The following is a 26,049-nucleotide window of genomic DNA, read 5'->3' as shown; positions in this document are numbered from 1 at the left end:
TGTATAACTTGTCCATTAAATTGTGTAAGATGTGTCCGACCGGTGTGTTTAGATCATTACCATAAAAATGTATTGGCTTGAATATTTTTGCTCTGCTGTTCTTATTCTTATTCCTTATTCTGAGACCTTTACTTTCTCAACCAGCACATGTTGGACTGGTAACACTCACACTCTCATGCTTCGTTGTATAAAACAACCCCCCCCCCCCCCCCCCCCCCCCCCCCTTACAGACCCTGTGCACACCCCTGATACAGATACATGTTCTGCTGTCTGGGGATATTATAATGCAACAATGGGACATGACCATATTCTGCATTCTGCACCACAGGACACGTTCGACTGACAGAAGCCCCCCGGTGGAGCATTTTCAGATTCGTTTCGTTTCCTCCATCTGGGTGCAGAAGCGAATGCAACACACAGAAAAACCAAGAGACATCAGGCGACAACATGTCCCCCCCCCCCCCAATATCCATCACCACATCCCCGGTAACAGTCTGCACGACGACCCCCTCGGAGGAGAGGAGGGGGAGGGGGGCTGGCTGGAGGATGGAGCAGCCAGCCAGCGACGGACAGGGGCTGTTGAACTGATCCATCATCTGCCGGTCAGGGAGACGTGAGTGGGACGTTCGCATCTCTCTCTCTCCATCCCTCCATCCCTCCATCCCTCCATCCCTCCTCCGTGTGATTCCGTCGCGGTGTGAACGGCATCACCACCACCTCCAGCCCCTCGTTCTACTCCTCCTCTTTCTCACTACGTGAGTGTGTGCGTGTGTGCGTGTGTGTGTGTGTGTGTGTGCGGGAAGACGAGGCGGCAGGCAGCAGGAGGAGGAAGCACCAAGGACGTCCTCTCTTTTCCTCCTTCCTCCTACAGCCGCGGGAGTCCGCCGGAGACGCGAAGGGACGAGCAGTTCGATTAGTCTGCTGCTGCCGAGACCTGCTGCGGGACAACTTGGTCCGGGCTGTGATCCTCTCTCGGTGTGTGTGAGGGAGTGTGTGTGTGTGTGTGTGTGTGTGTCAGAGAAGCGGGATTTCCCCTTCCTCCTCCTCTCCTTCTTCTGCAGCCTGTCGCCGGACGCACGGACGCACGGAGGTAAAGCGACGCACGGCTCCGACGCGGCGGAGCTGTCCACTCGCGGCGGTGCTGAAAAGAAGCAGCAGCAGCCTCCTCCGATCTGGACCAACACAAATTTGCATGAGCACGATCGGGCGTCGGTGATGCTCATCATATTCATATTCACGTGCGCGAGTCGAGTCTGCGATGCCGCTTCATTGACGAACAGATTTTTTTTTGGTGCTGGAGTGTCCAACGTCGCTCCGATGGAGAATGGAAAGTTTCACCACATGATCAGAAGGAAAAAACGCACAGTATAGTGGCTCGGTTCCGAGGTCCCCGGTGTGCAGGAGACAGCAGGCTGTCCGGTGGAGCTGGGGGACTCTGCACCGGGCACTTTTCTCTTTAAGTGGCGTTGGCCATCACGGTATATTTCGGTATAAGAGGTTATCAGCAACATTTGCAAACATTTGCACGAGGACACTGAGCCACAGCTGTTGATCCGGTCCTAGTTTTTTTGTTTTTTTTCATCTTCCCGTTGTTGTGTGTTTGAACCGTTGACCTCCGCGTCCTTCAGGCGGGAGAGAATCGTGCCTGACGCACAGACGCCGACTCCACGAGCGCGCGCGCGCGCGCGCGCGCGCGTGTGCGTGTGTGTGTGTGTGTGTGACCGTGCGAGCTGCGAGTCCATCACTTAATGACGCTTTGACATATTCAATATTTAATGTGTGTATAGTAGTGGTCTTTAAAAAGTGAGTTTGTAGTAATCCTGCATTTTTAAGAACATCAATATTCCATATTCCATATTGCTTGAATCTTCAATTCAGCACTATTGATCATTCATTTTTCATCTTAATCATTTTCAAGAGGTTGAAACGTCATTTGTTTCCTTCCCCAGATCCGGACACAAAGGACTTCCCCTCTTCCCCCGCGACTGTTGAATGTAACATCGCTCGGACGAGGCAGGCAGGGAATTAAAAGCCATCATCATGAATTTCGTTATGAAACAAGCGTTGGGAGGTAAGTTCGACCTTCTCCTTTCCATTCTCGCGCTTGGGATTATTATTCGTGTCGTGGGACTGCTGATGATGATGCTTCTTCCTGGAGGTGTCGTTTTCTTCCTTCTCTAAACTTCTCTCCGGCGTTTTCCAATTTCACGTCTCGCCGCACAAACTCACACATCATCATTCTCTCCTTCGATCTCCGATGCGGCAGCAGAGGGAATCAGCCCTCTTCTTCGTGTTTTCTTTGCTCCACATCTGCACCTGCTGCTGCCGCCGCTGCCTCCGGCTCGCTGCACACACGGCACATGGCGGTTGACCCCTTGGGGGTCACGATGAGTACGGTTTACAGTAACAGGCTGGTGATTTGTAGCGTAGACTCGAGCCGTTCCGGCGAGCGCAGGCTGTCGGAGCAGGTCTCTGCCGCGGCTCAGCCTCGAACCACTCGTCGGGCCGCGCTGCTGCCTCCGGACGGCGACTCTCATCCCGGTGCCGAACCCACGCGCTCCACCTGAAGGGGGGGGGAGGAGAACAAAAGGATAATCAAGTCATAATCTAATCTTCAATAATTCCATTCCATTTTGTTATTTTGAATTGCTTGTGCTTGCAACAGCTCCCCGGACATGAGATCGTCATGACGGAGTGATGGGTTATGGAGGAATATGAACACGTTATCATGTATGAATATGCAGACGGTGTGGTGGAAGGTGAGGGGACCTGAGTCCGCAGCGGCGGCTCCTCGGAGCCAGTGTTTGCACACGAGCAGAGATGAAATAGGACCCCGCTGTGCACATCCGTTGGTTTCTTTGTGAGCAAATGTGCTTTGTGCTTCTCAAATATTAAAAAAACAAAAGTTAAAGTTCAAAGTTGCTCCGTCAGGACTGTGTGTGGCTGCGGTCTTATCACAATTCACTGGTGATGTCATCCAAGGCGACATGAGCACACGACGTCTCCACCGTCTGCGCATTTCCAAATGTCAAATGTTGCCGAACCCTGAATGGCGCACGTGACGGACAATTGTTCAACGGAGCCCCGCCCACTTCAAACATCGGCGCTGAGGCAGCAGAGCGCAAACCACCGCCGACAGACACCTTCGCTGCTCTGACTTTGTGTTTACGCGAGACTCTTTTGCGCCGGAGTTAGAAGCCGATTCCGGTTTCCTGACTTCCATTTAACACCGTCTCCGATTTTCTGAAGTGGTCTCATTCAAATCTTCGAGGCTGCAGCAGCTGTTGCGTTGTTGGAGCCACGGGATGATGTAGCTGACGCTAGAGGGCAGCGGACAGTTCACATCCCGTCTCCTATCTACGGTCAAACTTAGCTTTCTTCAGATATGAAGTCGATTTTTCAAAACACCACTGCCTGTTGAGTATCAAAGTGGAAAAGGGAAGTATGTGAAGCCTATGAGATCGCCACACACTTGTAGTCCCGTTTGAACAACCTGGTTTAAGACTTCATGTCATGACTAGATATGAGACTTAATGTCTATTTCCATGGAAACAGCCTCCAAGTCGCTGCCTGTTCGTCCGTCACGCCACATTGAGGTTTCAGTATTTGTTCTGATTTATTGTCATTGCACATCACAGGTGCTAATGCAACGATAACTGCAATCGTGCAGGAAATGGTCACAAGCGTGGCGCAATAAAATGCAAATGTTACCAAGGAACCGTGAAAACTTTTCAATCGACCAAACACTTCCGGGAATACGACCTCTCACGCGACGCCGGTTGAAACGGACGCGCAGATCCGCACGTCAAACACAAAACAACCAGACGTACACAAAAAAAAAAACAACCGTAATGGTCGCTAAGTTGAAATTCGTACCCTAACAGGGTTACGGTGCGTTCACACCGAAACGCTAACGCAACATTTTTCGCGCAATGACGTTGCACACAAAGTCAATGCAAAGAACCCAAATTCACGTCCGTTTCCGTCTCACTCGCTCGCGTTGAAGTGTTTGAACTCAAGCAGAAACACTGGCGTGATTATTAGTGTGGCAGCTGCTCTCCGGTTCACTCACGTTACCCGCGCGAGTAAATATAAGCGGCCCATTGGTCGAAAATACCGAACTTTTGTACGAAACGTTAAAATACATAAATAATTGACAACCAAATTTTTTTTTCATTTGCTGGGAATCGTCTGAAGATTGAGTGGTAAAGAACGCAGTGATGATGATGTCGAGCTGTCGACTCTGTCGCCACTGTTTCCCCGCTCAGACTCGCCGGACACTCGCGCCAAACCGGCAACAGTGCAGATGGCGAAGCTTCGGGCGGAGCAGGAGCCGGCGGCGACCGAATGCCATAGCGACACCTTCTCCGTGCGGGTTCGCTTGTTCGGATTCGCCCACGTTCGGTGGCTTGTGAACGGATTATCTGTTCAGACTTGTGGATCTCCATGGTTTGTTTTCCGGCGGAGGGGGCTTCCCTCGAATTCAGTGAGGGATGAGAGTGTATTCTCGAGTCCTGGGGAGCTGCGGGGCCGCCCACCGCCGGGCTCGTGCCACAAAGCACCGCACCAATGAAGACGACGGGTCCCACCCGCTGAACTTTGCATGAAATTTCACACACGAGGGACGGAGCCCGCCCGGCGGCGCCGAGGCCTCTTCGCCTGCGGCCCCCGGGCGAGCGCCTTCTTCTTTTGGTTTCCGTCTTAAGGACTAATGAGTTTTCGGTGCGCAGTGGATTAGCTGTGGGCTATTACCTCGCGTCTCTCTCTCTCTCTCTCCCTACGCTCGGAGGTGTAAAGTCACGAGCCATCTGGCCGCGATTTGCATTCTGCAGTGAAGAGCGAGGTTGTCTCTCGCTACGGCGCCGGGCTAGAACTCGTCTCGGTCACCCCCCGACCTTCACAAGTCACAGATGTGAGCTTCTCATGTCAAAGGAGAATCCAAAGTAGAGCATTGTGCTTGTGGTTGTGGCTTTTCCAGAAAGGAAATTCTAGTCGTCCTGCTTGTCGTCGGGGACCCGCGTGGAACCACGTGAAGCACCGGCCGAAGCTTATCAGTGACATGATGTGGCGAGAAAAGCAAGGACAAATAAGGAATTGATTCAATCTTCCCTGTGTGTGCGTGTGTGTGTGTGTGTGTGTGCGCGCGCGTGTGTGTGTAGCTCTGATTGCGGTAAGCGCTGCAAGGAGGAGAGCGGAGGATTTATTGCAGATGACATCATCAAAAGTGCTCGTAAACAGAAGTCAGCTCTCCCTCCCTCCTCCTCCTCCTCCTCCTCCTCCTCCTCTGAGGCCAGAGGAGGAGGAGGAGGAGGAGGAGGAGGACGAGGTGTAGGAGGAGATGAAAAGTGACAAATTGATCTTTAATACTGGGTGTTGTATCATCAGCGGCTGGCGGCGGAGGACTGTGGAGTCGCGCGGCACTCCGGACCGACCGGGGCTCTTATCTCTGTTTTAATGGGGAGATGTTTCCTTTCCTCCGCCCCGGCCTCAGTGTCTCTCCTCTCTCCTTCTCCATCCTACACTTCAAACCATTCCTCCACCCATCTTCCTCTTCCTCCCCCCTCCTCCCTCCTCCCTTCCTACAGCTACTCGTCTTCTCTTCCTCCATCCCGTCCTCCCTTTCGACTTCCCGTGGCGATAACAGTAAATCATAAGGGCGAGGCAAAGGAAACCTCAATCAGGGCTGCCACTGGGGAAATGTGTGTGTGTGTGTGTGTGTGTGTGTGTGTGTGTGTGTGTGTGTGTGTGTGTGATACTGTGTTTGTTTGTGTGTGGCGGATGCAGGCGAGGGGGACTGGGATGGGCCTTAGTAGGCAGCTTTAACCAGTATTAGATGATAAAGTGTTTGTGTGAGATCACACACACACACACACACACACACACACACAACCGGGGGGGGGTCGCAATCAGTGGGACGTGACAAACCTCCCTGCCGGTTGAAAACCGCAGCGGGGGGGGAGACGCAGGGGGGCGACCACAACCGTCTGAGGCCGAGCGGCGGCACACATCTGCTGCACAAACATGTAAACATTCTTCTTCTGAATTAAAAAAACCTCGGCGTGCAAACAGGAAAGAACTCACGAGCATAATGAGCGGATATACCGCGGAATATACAGAGTCGGGGGATTGGACGAGGGGGAAATAAATAAATAAAGTCGCACTGGTATTGATCACTGTCACATCGGAATTCCTCTTCATGACTCAGCGGCACCCTGGGAAAGATGAACAATTCCTGGAAGAATGTTTGAGTGATATGACACCAAAAAAAATGACCGCTATAAACCACGTCGTATATATTTCTGGTTGGATTTTGGATTTTCCTCATCACTTTTAGGTCACAACTGTGGAACAGAGACAGATGGAACTTTAATTCTGAAGGCGAACGAAAAACACGTTCACAGCCATCAAAGAGCCCGTCAACATCGCAGACCCATAAATGATCATGTAATAATGTCATTTCATAAGTACTAATTTCGCTTTCAACACACTCACCATGACAGTGAACACATGCAACACACGTCAGAAAAACAATTTCCCTCCACACACACACACACACACACACACACACATGAACATAATCATCTGATCTGATCCTCATTATAGACAAGGGTCGTATCTGAAATGTGCATTAATTGCGAAAGTGTCATCGTCAATATTGAGAGTGTGACTGTAATGTGCGCAGTATTGTTGGAGTCTTCTGGGTGTGCGTGCGGTCACATAGGAGATGAAACGTATTTACCCTGAAGGACTCATTAGGATTATGTGAAGAACCCCGGAGGACGTGTGACTATATATGAAGACGTATAACTCCGGTGTGACCTCCCAACCCCCCCCCCCCGGTTTTAAATTACCGTTGTGTTTTTTATATATTGCCGTTGTGTTTCTTTGATTTGCCGTTGTGTTTTTTAAATTACCGTTGTGTTTTTTTGTTTGCCTATTTGTCGTCGTGATTTGCCCTTCAGGGCCACCGTAGAATCTTTTCCATTATTTGTTTGCAAAACAGCAGCCGTGTGCACTATTTATTTCCGCCTGTCCACCAACATGTGATGTACCTCACACGAGTGGAACGTTGAACCGCGAGCTCCGATAACATGACAGGTAATTCCTATGTAACACACGCTTCCTGTTGGATTTCATTTAAAGAGCCTTTTGCGCATGGGTGGGCAGCGTGTGTGAGCAATTCAAATGAGTCTCTTCACACTTAACTGGCTTTCAGCTGAACTGGCACGTAAGACTAATGTTTTTCGGTGGATATCAACCCATTTTTAATGCAGTTTCGGGAGAAATGAATCCAGAATGGAGGCCGAGTAATCCTGATAAATTGATGTGCGGTAATGATGTCTGCCCTCGGTAGACACCCCCACTGCACAGCACAGAGGCTTTCATCGTTCACGGTGCAGAGGCACCGACTGGAACAACACACAGAATTAAACCTGAACCTGGACCGAAATGTTCACTGTGACTGCAAAACCTGAGAATTCTCAAATTCACTGTTGAAGTGCGGTGCAACCTGAGCAATCCTCGTATCTTTTACTCAAAAATAACAATTCGCACGCTGTCTTGATGAGATGGTTACGGCCGAGCCCTGAATTTGCTCTCAGGCCTCTTCATTTAGTACTCAGACGTTCATCATCTCTGAACAAATCGAGCTCCTGGAGGAGACGGACTGGACTCTCAGGCTCTGCAACTGATCCAGCGTGTTGCCAGTGATCCCAGTTGCACCCGACGGTAAAGACGCAGACTCAGTTCACTGTTTTCTGAGAAGAGAAGATTAGAAACCCTTTGCGTTCACGGCGTCTATTAAATCACGAGTTATCGATAATTGATATATATATATATATATATATATATATATATCGAAATTTCCCGGTAAAAGTTCTCGTCCACCCTCCCGTTCCCCGTCTTTTGAACGTGGCCCGTGACGAGGACCCTCTCCTCAGTTCGGTGGAATTAATGCACAGTAGCTTTTTTTCACTTCTGACAGATGTTGGACTTCAAATAACAAACGGTTGAATATATCCATACCGGATGCTCGTCTTGCCGATTCAGTTTCGTCGCCCTCTGAGCTGTTTGTGTCTACGCCGCTTCTCCAATTATGCTTTTTTTCACACTTTCAGAAAAAAACAAACATCGTCTCATTTTTCTTCGCACGCACAAATCCCCCGGCCGTCTCCGCTAGCTTTTTGAAAAAAAACAGCGTCAGGCCGGTGATGATTGATGAACCATGAAGGGTCCTCATGTCACACCGTGTGTGTGTGTGTGTGTGTGTGTGTGTGTGTGTGTGTTACAGTCACGCTGCAGTGACAGTGACCGACCTCGGGGCATTTCCTGTGGAATCCGACTCACTGACCACTGCAGCAGCCGTGTCCCCCAAAAATTAATAATAATCCAGTTTTAATAGCTCATGACGCCGCCCGTGGCTTCAACAATCAGGACTCGTGTCAACAATTCAAACGGGGAAACCTTTTACTCGGCTCTGGTTCTATTTGTGGCCCACATGCCCTTTTTGCAGCAGCCTGTTTTTTGAAGTAGTTTTGATTTAGATATTTGTATCGTCTCCAGGTTATTTTCTTTTTTCCGCCACTGTCACGACACAACGGACGTACGAACCGGTAGATTCACACGTACCGCCACGTAGAGTCGTCACAGGGAGTTACGCAAAGACACTCGTCGATTCCGTATCAGATTGATGTAGCCTGCAGTTTAATATGGAATGTTTAATTTACACTTGATATTGGCACCGTATCATGTTAGTATGTCCAGAAACCCCTGTGGTTGCAGTGGCGTGTGACATCCGGAATGGGAAAACCTCGAAATAACTCAGCGTATTCAGAGGCGTTTCTCAAATGGATCCAAAGTTTGCTCTCATTTCCCTCAAGTTTGTCTGGTTCCGTAGATGTCTATACGACACGGAGGATATTTCTCCCTCATGTACTAATGACAATAGATTGACATTCTCCAATCTGTGGGCGGTTTTTTTCTGCCCTGCAACGAGCCCGCCGGGTGGCGGGCAGCCCGACCACGTGCCGAGGGAACCCCCCCCCCCCGTGGCCGATGTGGCTGTCAATCACGGCGTCTCCCGTTTCTTCTTTTTTTCTTCAACATGAAAAGTCCCTGAAGTCCCAGAGTGGGATGGAGTAGCCGCTTGCACAGCTGAATGCACACCTCTACAGGAAACACAAACACAAACTGTGTGAGCGACAGCTCGCTCAGGTTGTTCGGTTCATCAGACTCCTTCGGTTTTATTCCGTCCAAGTGGCGACGGTATTTCTTCCGACCTTCTCTCTGATGACTTGCCGCTAAACCGAGTACTGGAATCAGACTATACTTCTGGTGTGTGACTGACTTCCAGAACATCGGCAACGTACAAAATAAAAGGGTCACGGAGCGTTTGGCATTATTTTGACTCCTTTCAGCTCCGGTTTTGGTCTCCACCAACTCCTGAGGGAAATATCTGGCAATTTAGCAGATAAATAAGGTAACTAGGTGCTAAATCGGTCTCTTTGACTTTTGGTTCTTGGCAGGTGATGTTTCTTCAAAGCTGTATCTCTGAAAAGGGCTTCCTGCTGTCATCGGAAATCAGGTTGATGATGTGAGACTTTACCAAAACAGCCTATTGTGGGTGTTTTCTTTCCTTAAATCAAAATGATGGCTTATGGAAAAGAATGGTTGTATAATGCAAATAGAGAATATGATGTTTGACGTCGTCCTCAGTATTGGAGAGGTAGCTGACCGCGAGATAGGTGCTGTGCGAATGCGGATTACTGTACTTGCGTGTGGCGTTTTGTGTGTCAGTGCATGAATGTAGTGTGGATTTGCCGTGAAGGAGACAAGCGATTGGCAGCACCGCTGCACTGTCGGCTGCCAGATCGTGAAAAAAGAATTGCTACCTGACAAAAACTGACACCTCCTACCTGCTCGTTCCGCAGTAAGTGAACGCCTGGCTGTTCCTCCAAACACCCGTGGGAAGCCACATAGGCAAAACAGTTCAGACTCCAAAACACTCCCGTTATCTGCTGTATTGAATAGGAACAGCCTCAATATATCTTAATATTCGATCACAATATTTAGTACAACTGATGGGATCAGATGTTTTTCATTGTTCAACTTTCACAGTAAAGGTTTTATTGTGCTTGAGATTCGTTGTGGTCGACGCAAATTCCTCACCAATGGACAGATGTGTTTCAATGATAAAACCCTTCACCTGGTCTGAAAGGGAGAGCGACTCGGCGTCACTGGCTAATTCACTGAGGAATTTAGTAAATACATATTTACTTAATAATACAAATGGCTTCACTAGACACCCACCGGCTGGCGCACGCACGCACGCACGCACGTACGCACACACGCACGCACGCACGCACACACACACGCACACACACTAAAAACCACATGGCACTCGTGCCCAGTCTTCCGTGCAGACAAATGAGCCTCTCAGAGCCTAAACACAAAAAGTCAGTTTTTTCTTCCTTCTCTGCGCTAATTACATCCCCAAATTGATTTCTTTTTTTTGGTGTGGGTGTGTGTGTCCTGATCTCGGCGGAGAGTTCAGGGAATCAAAAACACTCTACCTGCGTCGCCGCGGAGCCCAGAGACACCGTGCCGCATGAGATACGCCGCTGCTTATTACCGATTCACGCTTTGACCTAGAAAGCGGTTAACAGCCGCACACCGAGGCCGCGCGATGAGTGGATAGCACACATTTAGCACTCAGGAGCGCCCTCTCGATCTGCCAGTGAGCGCGCGTGTGTGTGTGTCGGTGCATACTGTACGGTGCACAGTATACATTCGACATTATCCTACAGAAATGTTGCTGCTATGATTCAGATTTTTGACTGCTGCTCTCCCCGCCGTTATTGTTTTATGATCCAGGTTTCTATGGCTCCTCAGATTGTTCCGATGTAATATATATATATATATATATATATATATATATATATATATAATGTTCTAGTCATATAGGTGTAAAGGCCTAATGTTGTAGAGCAGGTTAATACTTGCGAGTGTAGTTGACTCGTTACCTTGAAGTGAATTCACTGTTACTCGGAAATAGCTCGGGGCTGTAAGCGGTGTTGTGTCCTACAGGGTTTCTCTGTGGCAGAACCCAGACGGCCTATATGCATGTACATGTGTGTGATCGATGCCAAGGATCTATAACACTGACACCAGCTGGCATCCATCCAGCGGGGAGGGTGGGACAGAGCGGGCGAACAGTGACAGTGACTTCCGTCAGCTCCTGTGAGGCTGATGGGACTTATACCACAATCTGAGAAAGAAAAATCATGACGGGTATTTGTTTTCCATCATCTGAGCTCCTGATATCAGCAGTGACAGTAGCAGATTTGGTTACATTACATCCATATCAGAGGTAGGCAGGTAGCATTAAGGATTTTAGCCCATGCACTGACCGGGAACCCAGACCTTCTGTACCAAAGTCATTTTTTGCCATTATTCCTATTGGTTATGAAAACATTTTTATTCTCCTTGTCAGGTGTTCAGATGTGGGAAACATGAAAACAAAATATGGGCCATTTGTTCATACAATGAAACCACATTTTAAGAGTAAAACAAAATGAAAGTGAGCACATTTGGATTGTCTGTGTCTGAGTTAGTTAAATTCTTTAGTCCGAGGGCGATGGTCTGCAAAATCTTCTGGATACATATGATGGACAGATTTTGAAATAATTTAGTAAATGCCTTGGTTTTTATTTGTTTCTAAGAAGTTTGGTAAACTGGTTATGAGCTTTAAAGGAGAGGAGCAACTTTTGTTTTTACTGTTTCTCCCCACAAGCATCAAAATATGCCTCTTACTCTGTTGAAGGTCCAAGAAAACCGACTTTCTGTGTATTTCTGAAACCTGTGCAAACCATTCAAAATCCTATTGAAATCTTTTTGATATTTAATGAGAAGACTGCCATTAGCAGTGTGTGACTTGAAGAGCACTGTACAAGAGTACGTGATGCACAGGACATCGTGCTAATGGACTTTCAGGCAGCGTTGCCAAGGTTCCTGCCCGGCAGGTACGACGTGAGTCACCGTCTCAGACAAAAAATGGATGAGGCTCCGTCTAATGCTGCTTCCTCCTCTTGTTTCCGTGTATCACTTCACAGACTGATGATGAAAACAGACATGTAGGTGTGAACATAATTCATTTTCTCACGGATACGAAAGCAGCTCGTAGTTACACACAGACTCACGTTGTCATTTTTGTGATAGTTTGTCTTAAAGGTGAGATATTCTGCTCATGTTTAGGTTCATACTTGTAATTTGTGTTGACCACTTGAAAAGGTTCACATGCTCTGATGTTCAGAAAAGGCATCAGTGTTCTCACACTGCCCGTTCCTGCAGCTCCTCTTTTCACCCGCTGTCTAAAACGCCTGGATTGTTTAGCCCCGCCTCCCGACACGCCCCAGTCTGCTCTGATTGGCCAGCTGGCCCAGTTCTGTTGTGATTGGTCAACAGATTTCTAAATGTGTAGCAAATGCTACGCCCCCTTCACCAGAAAAGTGGAGATTCTCATATTGCAGGCGGGGTCACCCACAAAAGAGTCCAACTGTGACATCACAGTGGGAGAGAAATCTGAAGCAGTTGTTCAGAGCCGGGCTGTCGGGTTAAGCCAGCTCACAAAAACCCCAGGGTGGTCTTTTTTCACAGTTTGTGGGCTGGCAGGCTCCACACATATCAAAATTTATGTGCACAAACACTGAAAAAGGGATTTTTGCATAATATGTCACGTCAGGCAAAGTGTTGACTTTGCACAAGTGCACAGACGGAGGCCAGAAGATTTGGCCCCCACAGACAGCGGGTCAGTCAAACAGACGGCATCCAGAACTTTCTGAAAAGGTCGGCAGCAGCTGCACACTTCTCACACTAACACCCCCCCCCCCGTGTGGCAGGGGTGTCTGAGCTGAGGGCAGAAAGAATCGCTGATGCGCTGAGGTCTCCCAGAGGATACTGATCCAAGGAGACGCCGCCCGCCGCTGCGACACACGGAGGGTCGTGACGTTATCAATGACCTGCCGCAGGAGCGGTAGAAAGAAAAAAGCAAGAGTTTGTTTTCTCCCAACACTAGTTGGCTCGTGAAGTGCGATTTTTCAAACACGGGGCCAAGAAAACGACTGAGTCACTGTTGGTGCTCAACAACCTCAATGACCCCTACAGATGCACTTGCGGCAGTTTGAGCAATCAGGCAGAAAAAAATAAATCAACTTCTTGCTCCGTTCGTCGCCGGTCCACCAAGAACGACAAATGTGCATCTGCACGCCTCATTAACATTCAAACATATGAGCCAAGATGCTGACAAATTTAAAAAAAAACATTTATTACATGTAAACATTAACATACCTAAAGCTGCAGAAACCCAGTACAGTAGCAGCTGCGCTCCCCGTCCACTCTCCTGCAGCGACTCTTCTGTAAATGACTCATCCGTGCGACCTGAATATTTTCACCTACATTATGCAACAACGCCGCGCCGGCCTCCGCTGTTCCTTTGTGGCGATTTAACATCGGGCCGACGCACTGGTTAGTTCGGGTTGGGAGTTGAGTTCAGAAGAACAAAATACAGAAACAGTTTTTTCCATCTACGGCCAGATGAAAATATACCCAGCGTAGTTAATCAGCTCAACCTCAGGAGGCCTGGAAGTTACTAAAAAGCTCCTTATTTTTCCATGGATTTTTCAATTTTCGATTTTTTTTTACTTAAACACTTTTCAGAGGCAGAGCTTCTCTCGAGAAAGAAAACAAGTGGAAGGAGAAATATCTTTGCCATGTTAATACCCCTAAAGAAACACCCAGGTATATTAAATCATATTTGGATGCTATAAAATTTATATTATGACTTGTATTACTCCAATTTTGTATTTTTGTCGCTGCCAGTTATTTGCCTCGCTAAACTATTACATTTGGAGCCATGAACGAGGAACACCAGAATGTGCTAGTTTTTGTTAGCATGAACTTGAAACACCAGGGAGTAAGGATTAAGAAAAATTCAAATTAACTTCCTGCTGCAACATTGTTCAACTGGTCTTTTAATGGTTTGTTTGCACTACAAATGATTTATAATCATGTTAATTATGAAGCAGCTTTCATTAACCTGACTGTATATTAAATAAAAATGTTGTGATTGTAGCTGATGATGGTTAAAGATGACAAGTAGCTGATGAGCAGTTATATTAAAGGAACCACTGTTGCCAAAAATAACTCTTGTGACGTCTCCCCCCTCCCCCTTAGATAACCACTGATTTTCCACTTGACCGCTCTGTCCAATGAGAACAATGGTGATTCTTTTGGCGAGGGGTGAAAAGAGCAGCAGCTGACCTTCTTGACCAGCATCCAAAATGGCCGCCCCCGCCAATATGTCACGTTGGCAGTCAAATGACCGGCCAGTCCCTGGCTTGAATTATTATGCCATCATCAACAAACACTTGAGAGGATTAGAAGTGATTCCCAAACAAAAGTGATTGTCCACTGCTGAGCTGCTGCAGATCTACTCAACTCTGCTGCTCCATTGGTCTGCAGGATCTTTACTCATAACATCCTGCAGCGTTTCAACGTGTTTTTCACTGGCAGGAGACAAAATACTCAAATCCTCCTTGACATCTCTACTCCCGTCTTTCCCGGTGGGACGAGGCTACTGCTGGTTTCCCCCGTCTCACTAGTAAATTAGCGTTAAAGGTGCTCACCTGGCTTCCCAGGTGTTAATCCGTACCTGACAGGTCGGTAGGAATAAAAAGCCAGCAGGAGTCTGGATCATTGAGGACTGTGTTCGGGAAAACCTCTGCAGTAAATGTCTTCAGGCCCCAGTGACAACAACGACAACCACTGGCGGCAACGCGGCAAAAACAAACATTAAATTAAAGCTGCGAGCAGCGATGATCGGGCCCTCGCACTCTTGCCGTCGGGGACGCGCCGGCAGCCGCTCTCGACGCGTCCGCCGAGTCTCGCGACGGCCGGTCGGGACGCGCCGATTTCTCTTCCCCGTGTCCTCACTTTGAAAATGCCGTTTCCCAGCGGGTTCAGTTCGTGGCACCGACAGACTTCAGCCTGTAGATACGTTCGCCGGTGATATTTCATACGCGCGGGTGGCTTGGTTTTTTTGTATTGTAAGGAGCGCTAAGGAGCTGCTTTGCAACGGCCGAACTCAAAACTCATGTCCGATCGAACCTGTCCTCGTTTGTAATATGTGTGCTGTGTTTCGTGCCTGTAGAAGCATCCCCGACACAGTGAAAAAACACCTCACGTTTCGTGGCGAATCGCGCTCCGCTGCGCCCGCACCTTTCGTCGTAGACTATAAAACCCTATATGCCGTTTGATCGGGAAGATCTCATCTACGCGTCGCCCAATTTTGAGGTGGATTCGATTAACCGCCAAGGAGGAAGTGGTAAAAGTGCGTCGCCTTCCATTCACTGCTTACGCCAAGGTAAAATCCAAAATGGCTGACTTCCGGTTGGGTGGAGCTAATGGCTCCAAGAGGCTTTTTTGTAGGTCGGAGGAAGATACACCAGCCGACCAAATTTCGTTCATCTACGTCAAATTTAAGGGTTGGGGCCATGACTTTGAAATGTTGTAGGGGGCGCTATGGAGCCATTTTGACACAATTGGACAAAAGACACATATCGGACATATCAACTTGCCACTCTGAACATGTCTGCCAAGTTTCGTGAGAAACTAAGCATCATAAGTGCCTCAAATATGTAACGTATTTGATGGCGAACAGGGCGTCACCATGGCAACAGCATTTGACATATGGTCAAAATTTTCACAGTATCATATCAGCCATGTCTCACAACTAAGCTGACCAAATTTGAGGTTGCTCCAGTGAACCTGCGAGGCAGAGGACGTAAAAGTACAATTTTAAACTTCCTATCACCATTAGGTGGCGCTATGACTTATGTCCAATATTGACATGTAGATGTGTTCAGGGCGGGACTGTTATCATGCCTGAGAAGTTTGGATCAGATCAGACCATGTACGTTTGATTTGGAGCAACTTCCTGTTCATGGCGAATCACGCTTCACCGCGGCCACGCCTTTCGATTTAGACAAAATCTTTTGATATCGTTTGATCCGGAAGGCCTCCTCTACGCGTTGCCCAAGTTTGAGGTGGATCCGATGAACCGCCTAGGAGGAGTTCGCGAAAGTACGGCGCCTTCCGTTCGCCCCTTACGCCAAGGTAAAATCAAAATGGCGGACTTCCGGTTGGGCGGAGCTAATTGCTCCAAGAGGCTTTTTCATAGGTCGTCGGGAGGTACATGAGCCCACCGAATTTGGTTCTTCTACGTCAAATTTAAAGGTGGGATAATTGACTTTTAAGTGTTCTAGGGGGCGCTATGGAGCCATTTTGACACAATTGGACAAAAGACACATATCGCACATATCGTCTTGCCACTCTGAACATGTGTGCCAAGTTTCGTGAGAAACAAAGCATCATAAGTGCCTCAAATATGTAACGGATTTTATGGCGAACAACGCGTCACCATGGCAACAGCGTTTGAGTCGTTTCAAAAATTTTCACAGTATAACATCAGCCATGTGTCACAACTAAGCTGACCAAATATGAAGTGGATCCAATGATCCTGAAAGGCACAGGACGTAAAAGAAGAATTTCATACTTCCTGTTACCAGTAGGTGGCGCTATGACTTATGTCCAATATTGACATGGGAATCTGTTCAGGGTGGGACAGTTATCATTCATCAGGAATCTGGTAAAGATTTGTCCAAATATGGTTGAGTTATGATGATTTTAATTTTGTTAGCCGTTAGCTCGTAGTTTTTCAATAGCCGCGCGGACGGCTTCCGACGAAACGTCACAGAATTTTTTATATGACATCAGCCAGTATATATAAGTCTACTGAGCAAGTTTGAGGTTGATCGGGTGAATCTGCGAGGCAGGGGGAATAAAAGTTCAATTTTTCATGATATGTTCCCAGTAGGTGGCGCTATGACCTATGGTCAATATTAACATGGAGATGTGTTGAGGGCAAGCATCTTATCATACATGAGAAGTTTCATACAGATCAGACCAAGCACCTTCGATTCATAGCCATCACAATATGCACCCTAACGCCCAAAATTACATAAGGGGGCGCTATGGAGCTCCATGGCCACACCCAGTGCCAGGCCTCTGGGCCTGAGTAGCGGGAGCAATTTCTGACGTGTGTGCCAATTTTCCTTCTTTTTCGTATATGGGAACAGCCTGAAAAGTGAGCGAACGTGTCTGAAAAATAAGAATAATAATAATAATAATCCTTACGGAAACAATAGGGCCTTGCACTTCAGTGCATGCGGCCCTGGTGCATGCAATGCCCCAGGTCCGCGCACCTCCGTGCTCGGGCCCTAATAATACACAACGTCACTGCTTTGTGTTGCCCCTCCGAGTCGCAGTTAGCTTCTCAATGTTTCTCCACAAGGCCGCCTGAGCATTTCCGCCGTTTCCACTCCGCCCAGGCTAATCTGTGTGTCCTGCTGGTCGTCATATGTCGAGTGTCCCGAAAAACCCTTTCGTCCCAAACGCTGCCAAGGCTTCTGTGGTTCGAGTCCCACCGGGTCAAGCCAAGCCGGTACGGTTCGGTGGATTCGTGGCCGGTGGCATGCGACGTGTTAGCGTCGAGCCGGAGAGGGACATGTGGACGAGGGTGGAGGGTGATTTAAGGTGGAGGGGGGTGGAGAGATCGCAGGACAACGCCCTGACACCGCTGACAAGATCCACACCATCTGTCTCAGGGAAATTCCTTCTGCACGGCTCAGGACGGAGCAACAGGAGCAGGACATGAAATCACCGTAGAGTGTGTGAGGCTTCGGCACATAAGCTCCAGAGGAGGCAATGTTTGAACTGTTGTGCATGTCGCACTTTGGAGATTTTTTTCAATCTGGCTTGCAAGCTTGAAGCTTCGAGTTGGAACTTCAAATTGGCAATTGAATCAACTCCAACGAGCCGCATTCGTCGTCTTAGCTCCGAGGCACTTGCGACAACTGAAATACCAAATTGAAAATGGTCTTATATGCCAGTCGGAGGAAGAAAGCTGCCGCGCACTGTCGCCACTTTTGAATCAGTCGTACATTAGCCCTTAATTGAGCTTATAATGCTGTGGCGATCGTTAGCGCCGCCGCCCCGCATACGGAGTTCTTTTGAATCGCAGGTTCGGTTCTGTTCTGACCCCGGCCCTTTGCTGCGCGTCTCCCCCCCCCCCAAAAAAAATGCTGTGGCGATGTCACTTTTGCCACAAATCGAATGGTCACTAATGGAAATTTGTTGCTGGTTTATACTATGAAGCGTTGCACTGTACACCAGTACCATTGAGTGAGGTCGCTGAAGATCTGCAATGCATCTGCGGCGTTGCCCGGTAACAGGCGCGTTCGCTGCTCTCAGAGCTGTTGGAACAGATTTCACAGGTTTGAATGGGTTCAAACGGGGTTAAAATCTCCCCCCGGGGCATTTTTTTATGTTTTGTTGTCGTGTGGCCGGAGGCTTTTCCTGCATATCCCCTCAGCGCTGAGTCATACGCCGTCAACGTCTTCGTCTCGCAGCAAACTCTCGAGCTCAGGTGGCGATTGTCCGTGGGAATCAACTCTCATCGAAAGCCCGACGCTGATTCTGAGCTTTTATCAAGGGCCGAATGTGTTGTCGGCTCCCAGTCGGGGCTTTTACACATCGCCGGTGTTTACGTGTGGCGAAGCACACGGGCGCTCTGCGGACACCCACGCAGCCGAACACTGGCTTGGAGCATTTATCTCTTGTGGAGTTGTTTTTTATTGTTGGGGGGCGAGAGTGGGATTTTTAAACGTAAGACAAAACATTGAATTGAATGAAAAAACATGAAATTTGAGTGATTACAGTCTTGTATTAGCACCTATTATGCTGCGTCTATGATGAATTATGGATCATTTTATCAAAGTTAATAAAAGCCAAGCGTTAATTTCAGACAAATCTGAGTGGTTCCTGTCAAATAGAAAGATGGCACGTATTTTTTTTTTATTACTATTGATGATGTAGATCTTCAGGAAACCATGAAGACAGAAAAAATAATGAAGAATATCTCCACGAACACCCGTTCACTGTGAAACGTTCCAATTTACCGCTAAAGGTGCTGAAAATCCATACTTACAAAGCTGAGCTGTTGTCGGTTTTGTTTGCACAACAAGCAATTTGAAAGAGGAACTCCGAAAAATGGATCTGGCCCCTTTCTCCGTACAGCGGGTCTTTGAAAACGAGCACTGCTTTCCTCGCCATGTGAATCGAGGAGCGCGGCGCTACAGAAGCGGGAGGTCTGGAAAAGCTGCGGCCGCTGCCCTGCCCGCTGTGATGCTTTAGTGAGCGTACACACATGCAGGCCCAGGCGATGTGGGTGTTTGGGAATGGGCCGCCCTGAGTGGGAGTGTGAACTTCTGCTGACTGCTAAAGCGCTCGTTGGAGCTCCCATGAGCGTTCCACCTCCAGCAGGCCTCCAACAAACCAGGTCCAACCATTAATAGTGAACCGGGGGGGGAGTCACAGTTTAGATGCACTCTTCAACTACCTCTGCCCGGTGCTTCAAGGAGGCTTCTTCCCGTCGCTTCTCTTATTCAAGATGAAAATGAATAGAATGCACAGTAACTTTCGCTTCCACAGGCCGAGGGTTCGGGTCTTTGCTAAAGGTATGTCCTCAGTTAAACGGCCAGTGTATTCCATCCATCCATCCATCCATCCATCCATTAATCCATTTAAGGGTCATGGGGGGGCTGGAGCCAATCCCAGCTGACATTGGGCGAGAGGCGGGGTTCACCCTGGACAGGTCGCCAGCCTATCACAGGGCCACATACAGAGACGGACAACCATTCACTCTCACATTCACACCTACGGTCAATCTAGAGTCTCCAATGAACCTGACCCCATTCTGCATGTCTCTGGACTGTGGGAGGAAGCCGGAGAACCCGGAGAGAACCCACGCACACACGGGGAGAACATGCAAACTCCACACAGAAAGGCCCCGGTTGGTTGGAACCGGGAGAAGATATCGTCAGGCAAGATATCAATCCACTGACGGGAGGCTTGAAAGAGCCTCGTGGAGCCAACTGACACCACGGCGTCTCTAATTAGTTTGCCGGTGCGAATTGGACGGCAAGCGTCACGATTTTTTTTTTGGATAGGACGGTGAAATGTGAAGGAGAGCGGCGCTGAAATGAGTCCGTTTGACTCCTCATATTCCACATCACCGGTTCTAATGAGTCGCCGGAGGAACAACTGCGATGGCGCTGACGTGTGGATTCAACACGACGGCCACATTTATTCAAACGCAACTCAAACAAAAGTTAGGAAATTAAAAGTGCTACATTAAACAGAATTAGGAATTGTGTTTGTCAGATACAAGTTGTTAGAATGAAAAGATCTCAGGCTTCGCTTATCTTAGCATTCAGTGAATTATTTATTTTTTATTTAAAAAATATATCTATAAATATATATTTCAGACACCCTGTGTATGAGTGCAACAGGCCATGCCTTTCACTGGAGATGAATCGCAAACACAAGTAGGTCGTGCAGAAGCATTTAGCAAAGCTGACTAACTGGCACATTTCATTTTTTTTAATCCATACAAAACCAAAGGATTAAGAAAAATAACAATTAGACATTATTTATAGGCCTCACTTAATGAAAGAATATTTCTCGGCCGAGTCACTTCCTCGAGCCTCTGCTGGTTGACTCAACGTCACCATCAAAAACCAAATATCCTGTGGATGTTCGTGTGTTTGGCCCGTGAGTCATAGGAAAGGGAGCAGCTGCTTATGCTCGCATAGAATATCCAATAACGCCTGAGTCAGCGGCTTTTCCGAGGTCTTTTTATCGGCACGTTGCAGCTGTTCTCAGTCGGAAATCAAATAAAGTGCAATGGTTTCAAGTCAGAAAATTGAAACTACTTGGTGGTGGGAGGGTCAGAACTGGGGGGGGGGAGGGGTGATGACACTGACAGGAATACATCTCATCCATAGGCATTTTCGGGCTGTATCACTTTCGACTCACTTACGTCAGCACTTAACAGTTAGTGTGACATCGCCGAGGTCGTGTATGGTATGGAGGAAAAAAAAACATTTGCAGCCTGAGGGTCACGCTCAAGACGAGTACATTACCCTTTGTGTCGCCAAAGTGATGACGAGAGCGAATTGGCAGCTTCGTTATCGCGTCAGTGCACAGTTCAGGCACTAACTGCCGCTTTCTTTGTCTACGGGGACAAAGAGGGAGGAGATATCTCCTCGATCCAATTCTACTGTACAACAAAGGGACGCGTCCCGGAAGCCAGAGAGAGCAGCGTGACAGAAGCCTCGGCCGACGGAGCAGATTGAAAAGTATTGACGGCGGCGGAGGCGGCGGCCTGACACTGGAGAAATCTTGAGCGCTCCACACACGTTCAGGGGGAAAAATGAATATGATACAGATTGTTCACTCGGAACAATGGACACTTGAGTACGACGGGTCTGTTTTATTCAAACCTATGAGCTGTGGCGCATCAGAGTGCGCTAGCTGACCGTGGTTTGATAAACTGTGTTTTCAAAGAACCTCATTCTCCTAATTTCCCTCAAATGTCGTGTCTCCGTGCGCCTGAAGTCTCAAACGAACGCGCTGATCGCCGCAGTTTTCCCGCAAACAAGGTCTGAAGCTTTATTGATTGCCAGACTGCAAACATTAGTATTTCTATCTCATTAGCCGTCATTGATTTGGAGGGGGATGTCTTGAATCTCAAGCACACCCCTGTGGTTTCAATTCTTGTTTTTGTAATAAATATTTCTGCCAAGACAGTAACTTTAATTCTTACCAGCAGCATTTTGCCTTTCAGATGAGATGTTGAATATACATTTTCCTGAACAAGGCATAATTCAGGATTAAGAACAATTATATATTTTTTCAGATTCATAACATATATATATAAATATGAAAATCACAAACAGTCCAATATGCCCGGCGACCCTTGTGAACCACCAGGTTGACGTCAACGGCAGGTCACATTTGGAGATACACAAAAAGAAGAGGCGTTTATTTTGGGTCTGCTACGAACGATTTTTTCCATAATCAGTCAATCTGATCATTATTTTCTCGGTTGATCGATTAGTTGTTTGGTCCATAAAATGTAAAATAAAATGTAAAAATGTAGATCGCGTTTCCCAAAAAAGATGATATTTTCTTTAGTCCACACACCAAAGATATTCAGTTATCTTCTTTAGAAGAGCAAAGAAACCAGAAGATATTCACATTTAAGCTGAAATCAGAGAATTTGATATTTTGTATCATAAAAAACTACCTGAACCAAATAATCGATTATCAAAATAGTTGGTGATTCATTTAGTAGTCGATTACTAATCGATTAACTGATAAACAAGTACAGACGCTGTCGTGGATATAGGCAGTGAGAGTCATATAGAGTCATACTGTACCACTTCATACTCTTACATTTCCTCGCCAGACTTGTTACTATCAGCCAACTCAGCGATCTGAGCCGCTCTGACATCACTTCACTCCCCGTCTGATACCTTCCAGGTCCACTCAGCCTCCGAAATCCTGACACACACACACACACACACGAACACACACACACACGAACACACGAACACACACACACACACGAACACACACACACACACACACGAACACACACACACACACACACACACACACACACACACACACACACACACACACACACACACACACACACACACACACACACACACACACACACACACACACACACGAACACACACACACACACACACGAACACACACACACACACACACACACACACACACACACACACACACACACACACATTTCCCCCCCGTTCAGCCCCAAGGGAACAAAGGTTAATTTTCCGAGTGAGCTGCTCCTGTCACATGCATTAACGTCGGTGTATTCGAGCCGTGTACTTGCGGCAGCTGTGTGTTGGAATGCACCAGGACGCCGCGACTCACCGTGAGTCACACACGCGCGCGCGGCCGCCGACTCGCGGACATTGAGCCTGTCGGGACGGATGTCGCTGGCCGGCTCGGGAGCGAAGGGGAGTCGGGCGCAGTTTCCCGCGCAGCGGCGAGTGTGGTTTTATGAACTGTGTTCATGTGACAGCGTCAGTCTGTTCAGAAATCTGTGTTTGGAATAGTTTGGGGTCCAAAGCATCTTACAACCATCGAGGCAGGTAGCATTAAGGGCCCACACGGGGATGACCCGGAATCGAACCCCGACCTACTGTACCCAAGTAATTGGTGAAACCCACTGAGCTTTACCAGCGGCTTTCGTCTTAAACGGAGAATGAACATGTTTTGTAGACATAACAAAGCAAATTGGGCTAGAATTCAGTTTCTTATAGTGCCGGCATAGGCTGAACTAGTATGTCAGGTATCTACAACGTCGGGACTGTTTAGAATCAGGAAGCGAATGTGGCGTTTTTTTACGAGAACGCCGGCCTGGAGTTATCAGAGTAAAACTGGGCGAGCGGCGTTTCCACACTTTTCCACACTGTTTAACTGAAAGCAGCCGCTTGTTTGAAAAACCATTTTTATTGTTCATCCTTATTGCACTCCAATGGCTTAATCAAGGTGATTTGAACCAAAAGGAGATTAAAGGAAAAGTTTTCTGCAAAGCAAATACAAGGAATTTACAAGGACAGACCAGAGTCACACAAATGAGCTCATTAGTAAAAAAAAAACTGACTGCAGATTATACCACTTGGTTTTTTTGGGGGAAAAAAGTGGCCTCTATTTCATAAGAACATAGTGACAGTGTTGCATGAAGTACTTACGTGCTAAACTTGAGTAAAAGTAAAGATATGTTACTTGAAAAATGACTCTGGTAAAAGTCAAAGTTGCCCATAAGAAAATGACTTGAGTAAGTCTTAAAGTAGTTTACATCGAATGTACCTGAGTCTCAAAAGTATTTTACTGAAGTAAAAGCAAAAGTACAAAGAAGCAAAAAAAAGCCTGAAATTCAATTCTTCAATTTAAACTTGAAATATTTAATAACAGTATTTATTCCTCTCTCTCTCCTTTAACTCCCTCCATCCCTCTCGTCTTACTCTCTCCCTCCCTCCTCTTCTTCATAATGTACTTAGGTAAAAGTAAAAGTTGAAATAAATAATAAAAAACTCAAGTAAAGTATAGATACTCCCAAAATCTACTTAAGGATTAGATGTACGGTGGACATCTGTTAGGAACAAATGCATTCAACAAAAGTACAATAAGTGTCAGCAGCCGATGGAACTGAACAAGCTCCGTCCCGACAGACGGCACGGAGAGAAAATATAATTTTGAATATTCCCTTTGTCTTCCTGTTTGCCTCTGCCAAACGATTGGCTCCTGTTTGCAGACTTTTCCTGGCAAATTCACAGGAGCGGGGCGAAGGTGAAGGTGGACGAGAGACGGCGATGTAAAGAGTTGTACTGTTTCAGAACATGTCACATCCGTTGTTCCTCTATAATTCATGCTCCTGTGATAATCCCCTGCTCCGGTTCAACTTTTTGTACGAATGAAAACACTCACTGTTACATGGGGGAGGATTCTTCTCTGTTTCGCTCTAAACCCAGACAAGACACCGAGCCGTGGATTTAACATTTGCAGAGACCACGCTGCAAGAAAAAATATTCCTGCCCTCCACGTGCACTCCCCCGCTGGGAAGATGCAGGTTTCCCCGAAACACACACGGACGTAATCTACGGCTTTGAGTGGAGAATCTCCCGCTTTTCTCACTGGTTCATTCCATCGAGGTCGATCATTAGGACGTGATAAACTAGTATTAACGATTCTCCCCGAGAGGAGTTCTGCAGGTATAGAACATCCATCTCTGTTCTCGATCTAATAATACCTCACAGTGCCCTCGCTGACCCGACCTCGACAGCCCCCCCCCCCGTGACGGAGCAGCGGCCCGTCTATACTGGAGGATACTGTTGTTTTTCGAGGGTCATGTCCAATGTAACCATAGGCAGGATGGAGCCCTAGTCAGTCAGACAGTTATAAAGTTAAAGATAAAGGCAATGTCACAAAAAAAGGACACTGTTGTTTTACCATCAACATTCACCGGCTAGCTAGCTAGCTAGCCGTCAAACAAGCCTTCGGTCCAGTCGAGGTATGTTTAGCTAAGGTTAGCTAGCTAAACGTTAGCTAAGGAAATATAACGACAGCTAGATTCCACTCAGTACTGCAAATTGACACTGGACCACTATTGTGAGTTGTGGCTACTTTTACGATTAAAAAACAAAGAAGCGTAAAGGCTGACGTTGGTATAATGTAAGCAACAACATCATTATTATTAAAGTTGCTAATGGGTGTGTTAGATTTACAGAAGCTGTGCAAACGATCAAGCGTTTACGATAGTACTAGTGACGGGGGGGGGGCCCAAATTCTGCTTAGGGCCCCATATGGGTAACTGTGCGAATAGTTTGCGTCGCATTCTGTATGAACGCACCATTGGTACCATCAGTCTGGTGATTGTGTTTCTTAACTTGTGGCTTGGCTGTCTTTAAATTTCCAGAACAAACTACAGACAACGTCTGTGCTGTACTTTTCATAGTTCAAGTCTATTTTCAATTATTATTATATTATTTTGCTGCCTGAATAAAATCTCGCACTGTAGAAGCAAACATCTGGGACCCTGTGGTTATGATCAGGTTCTCGAAACTATTTTTTACGCACCAAGCAGATCGTCTCGAACCACTTCCTGCGTGAGGTATTTCCACAATCGTCAGACTCTTATAAAAAATATGTTTTAGTCCACGATGTGTCGACGACCCCCAGTTTGGGAAATCATTTAGTTAAATTAATGAATCTCGATCGGTGCTAAGGACTCTGAGAGTTGCCTGGGAGTTCACTGTGACCTACATTTGGAAACAAATTGGACGTTTATGATATTAATGGCTCCATGATGGAGCCAGCGGGGGGGAAGGGGGACCACGCGGCTTTGTCCCACAAAAAACTCCCCACATTCAAATTGAATCAAAGCTTATGCAACCAGATTGGTCAGGATTTTGTTAAAACAAAAGTTAAGAATATGTCAAGTGCGTCCCCGCCTCCCTCGGCTCCACTTTGCAGAGGAGAGGGAAT

At 47.3% G+C, this 26,049-nt stretch overlaps 1 protein-coding gene across 4 annotated transcripts in view; it reads left to right on the top strand.

Moving 5' to 3' along the window:
- Positions 1–666: 666 nt before the first annotated feature.
- LOC118319822 (complexin-2) overlaps positions 667–26,049 on the top strand; it is a 65,039-nt gene continuing 39,656 nt past the window's right edge. Inside the window, exons 1-2 of one of the 4 annotated variants that reach the window (XM_035650494.2) lie at positions 667–755; positions 1,950–2,071. In XM_035650494.2, the coding sequence (XP_035506387.1) occupies positions 2,041–2,071 (31 nt within the window). In that variant the 5' untranslated portion in view covers positions 667–755; positions 1,950–2,040. Of the gene's footprint in view, positions 756–782; positions 1,091–1,659; positions 1,804–1,949; positions 2,072–26,049 lie in introns of those variants that run through there. The other 3 variants (XM_035650491.2, XM_035650490.2, XM_035650492.2) reach the window with 3 other exon arrangements.

The sequence above is a fragment of the Scophthalmus maximus genome, chromosome 9 (assembly GCF_022379125.1).
Source record: "Scophthalmus maximus strain ysfricsl-2021 chromosome 9, ASM2237912v1, whole genome shotgun sequence".
Lineage (NCBI taxonomy): Eukaryota > Metazoa > Chordata > Actinopteri > Pleuronectiformes > Scophthalmidae > Scophthalmus > Scophthalmus maximus.
Note: the sequence above shows the minus strand (reverse complement) of the source record. Positions and strands in the feature narration are given on the sequence as shown.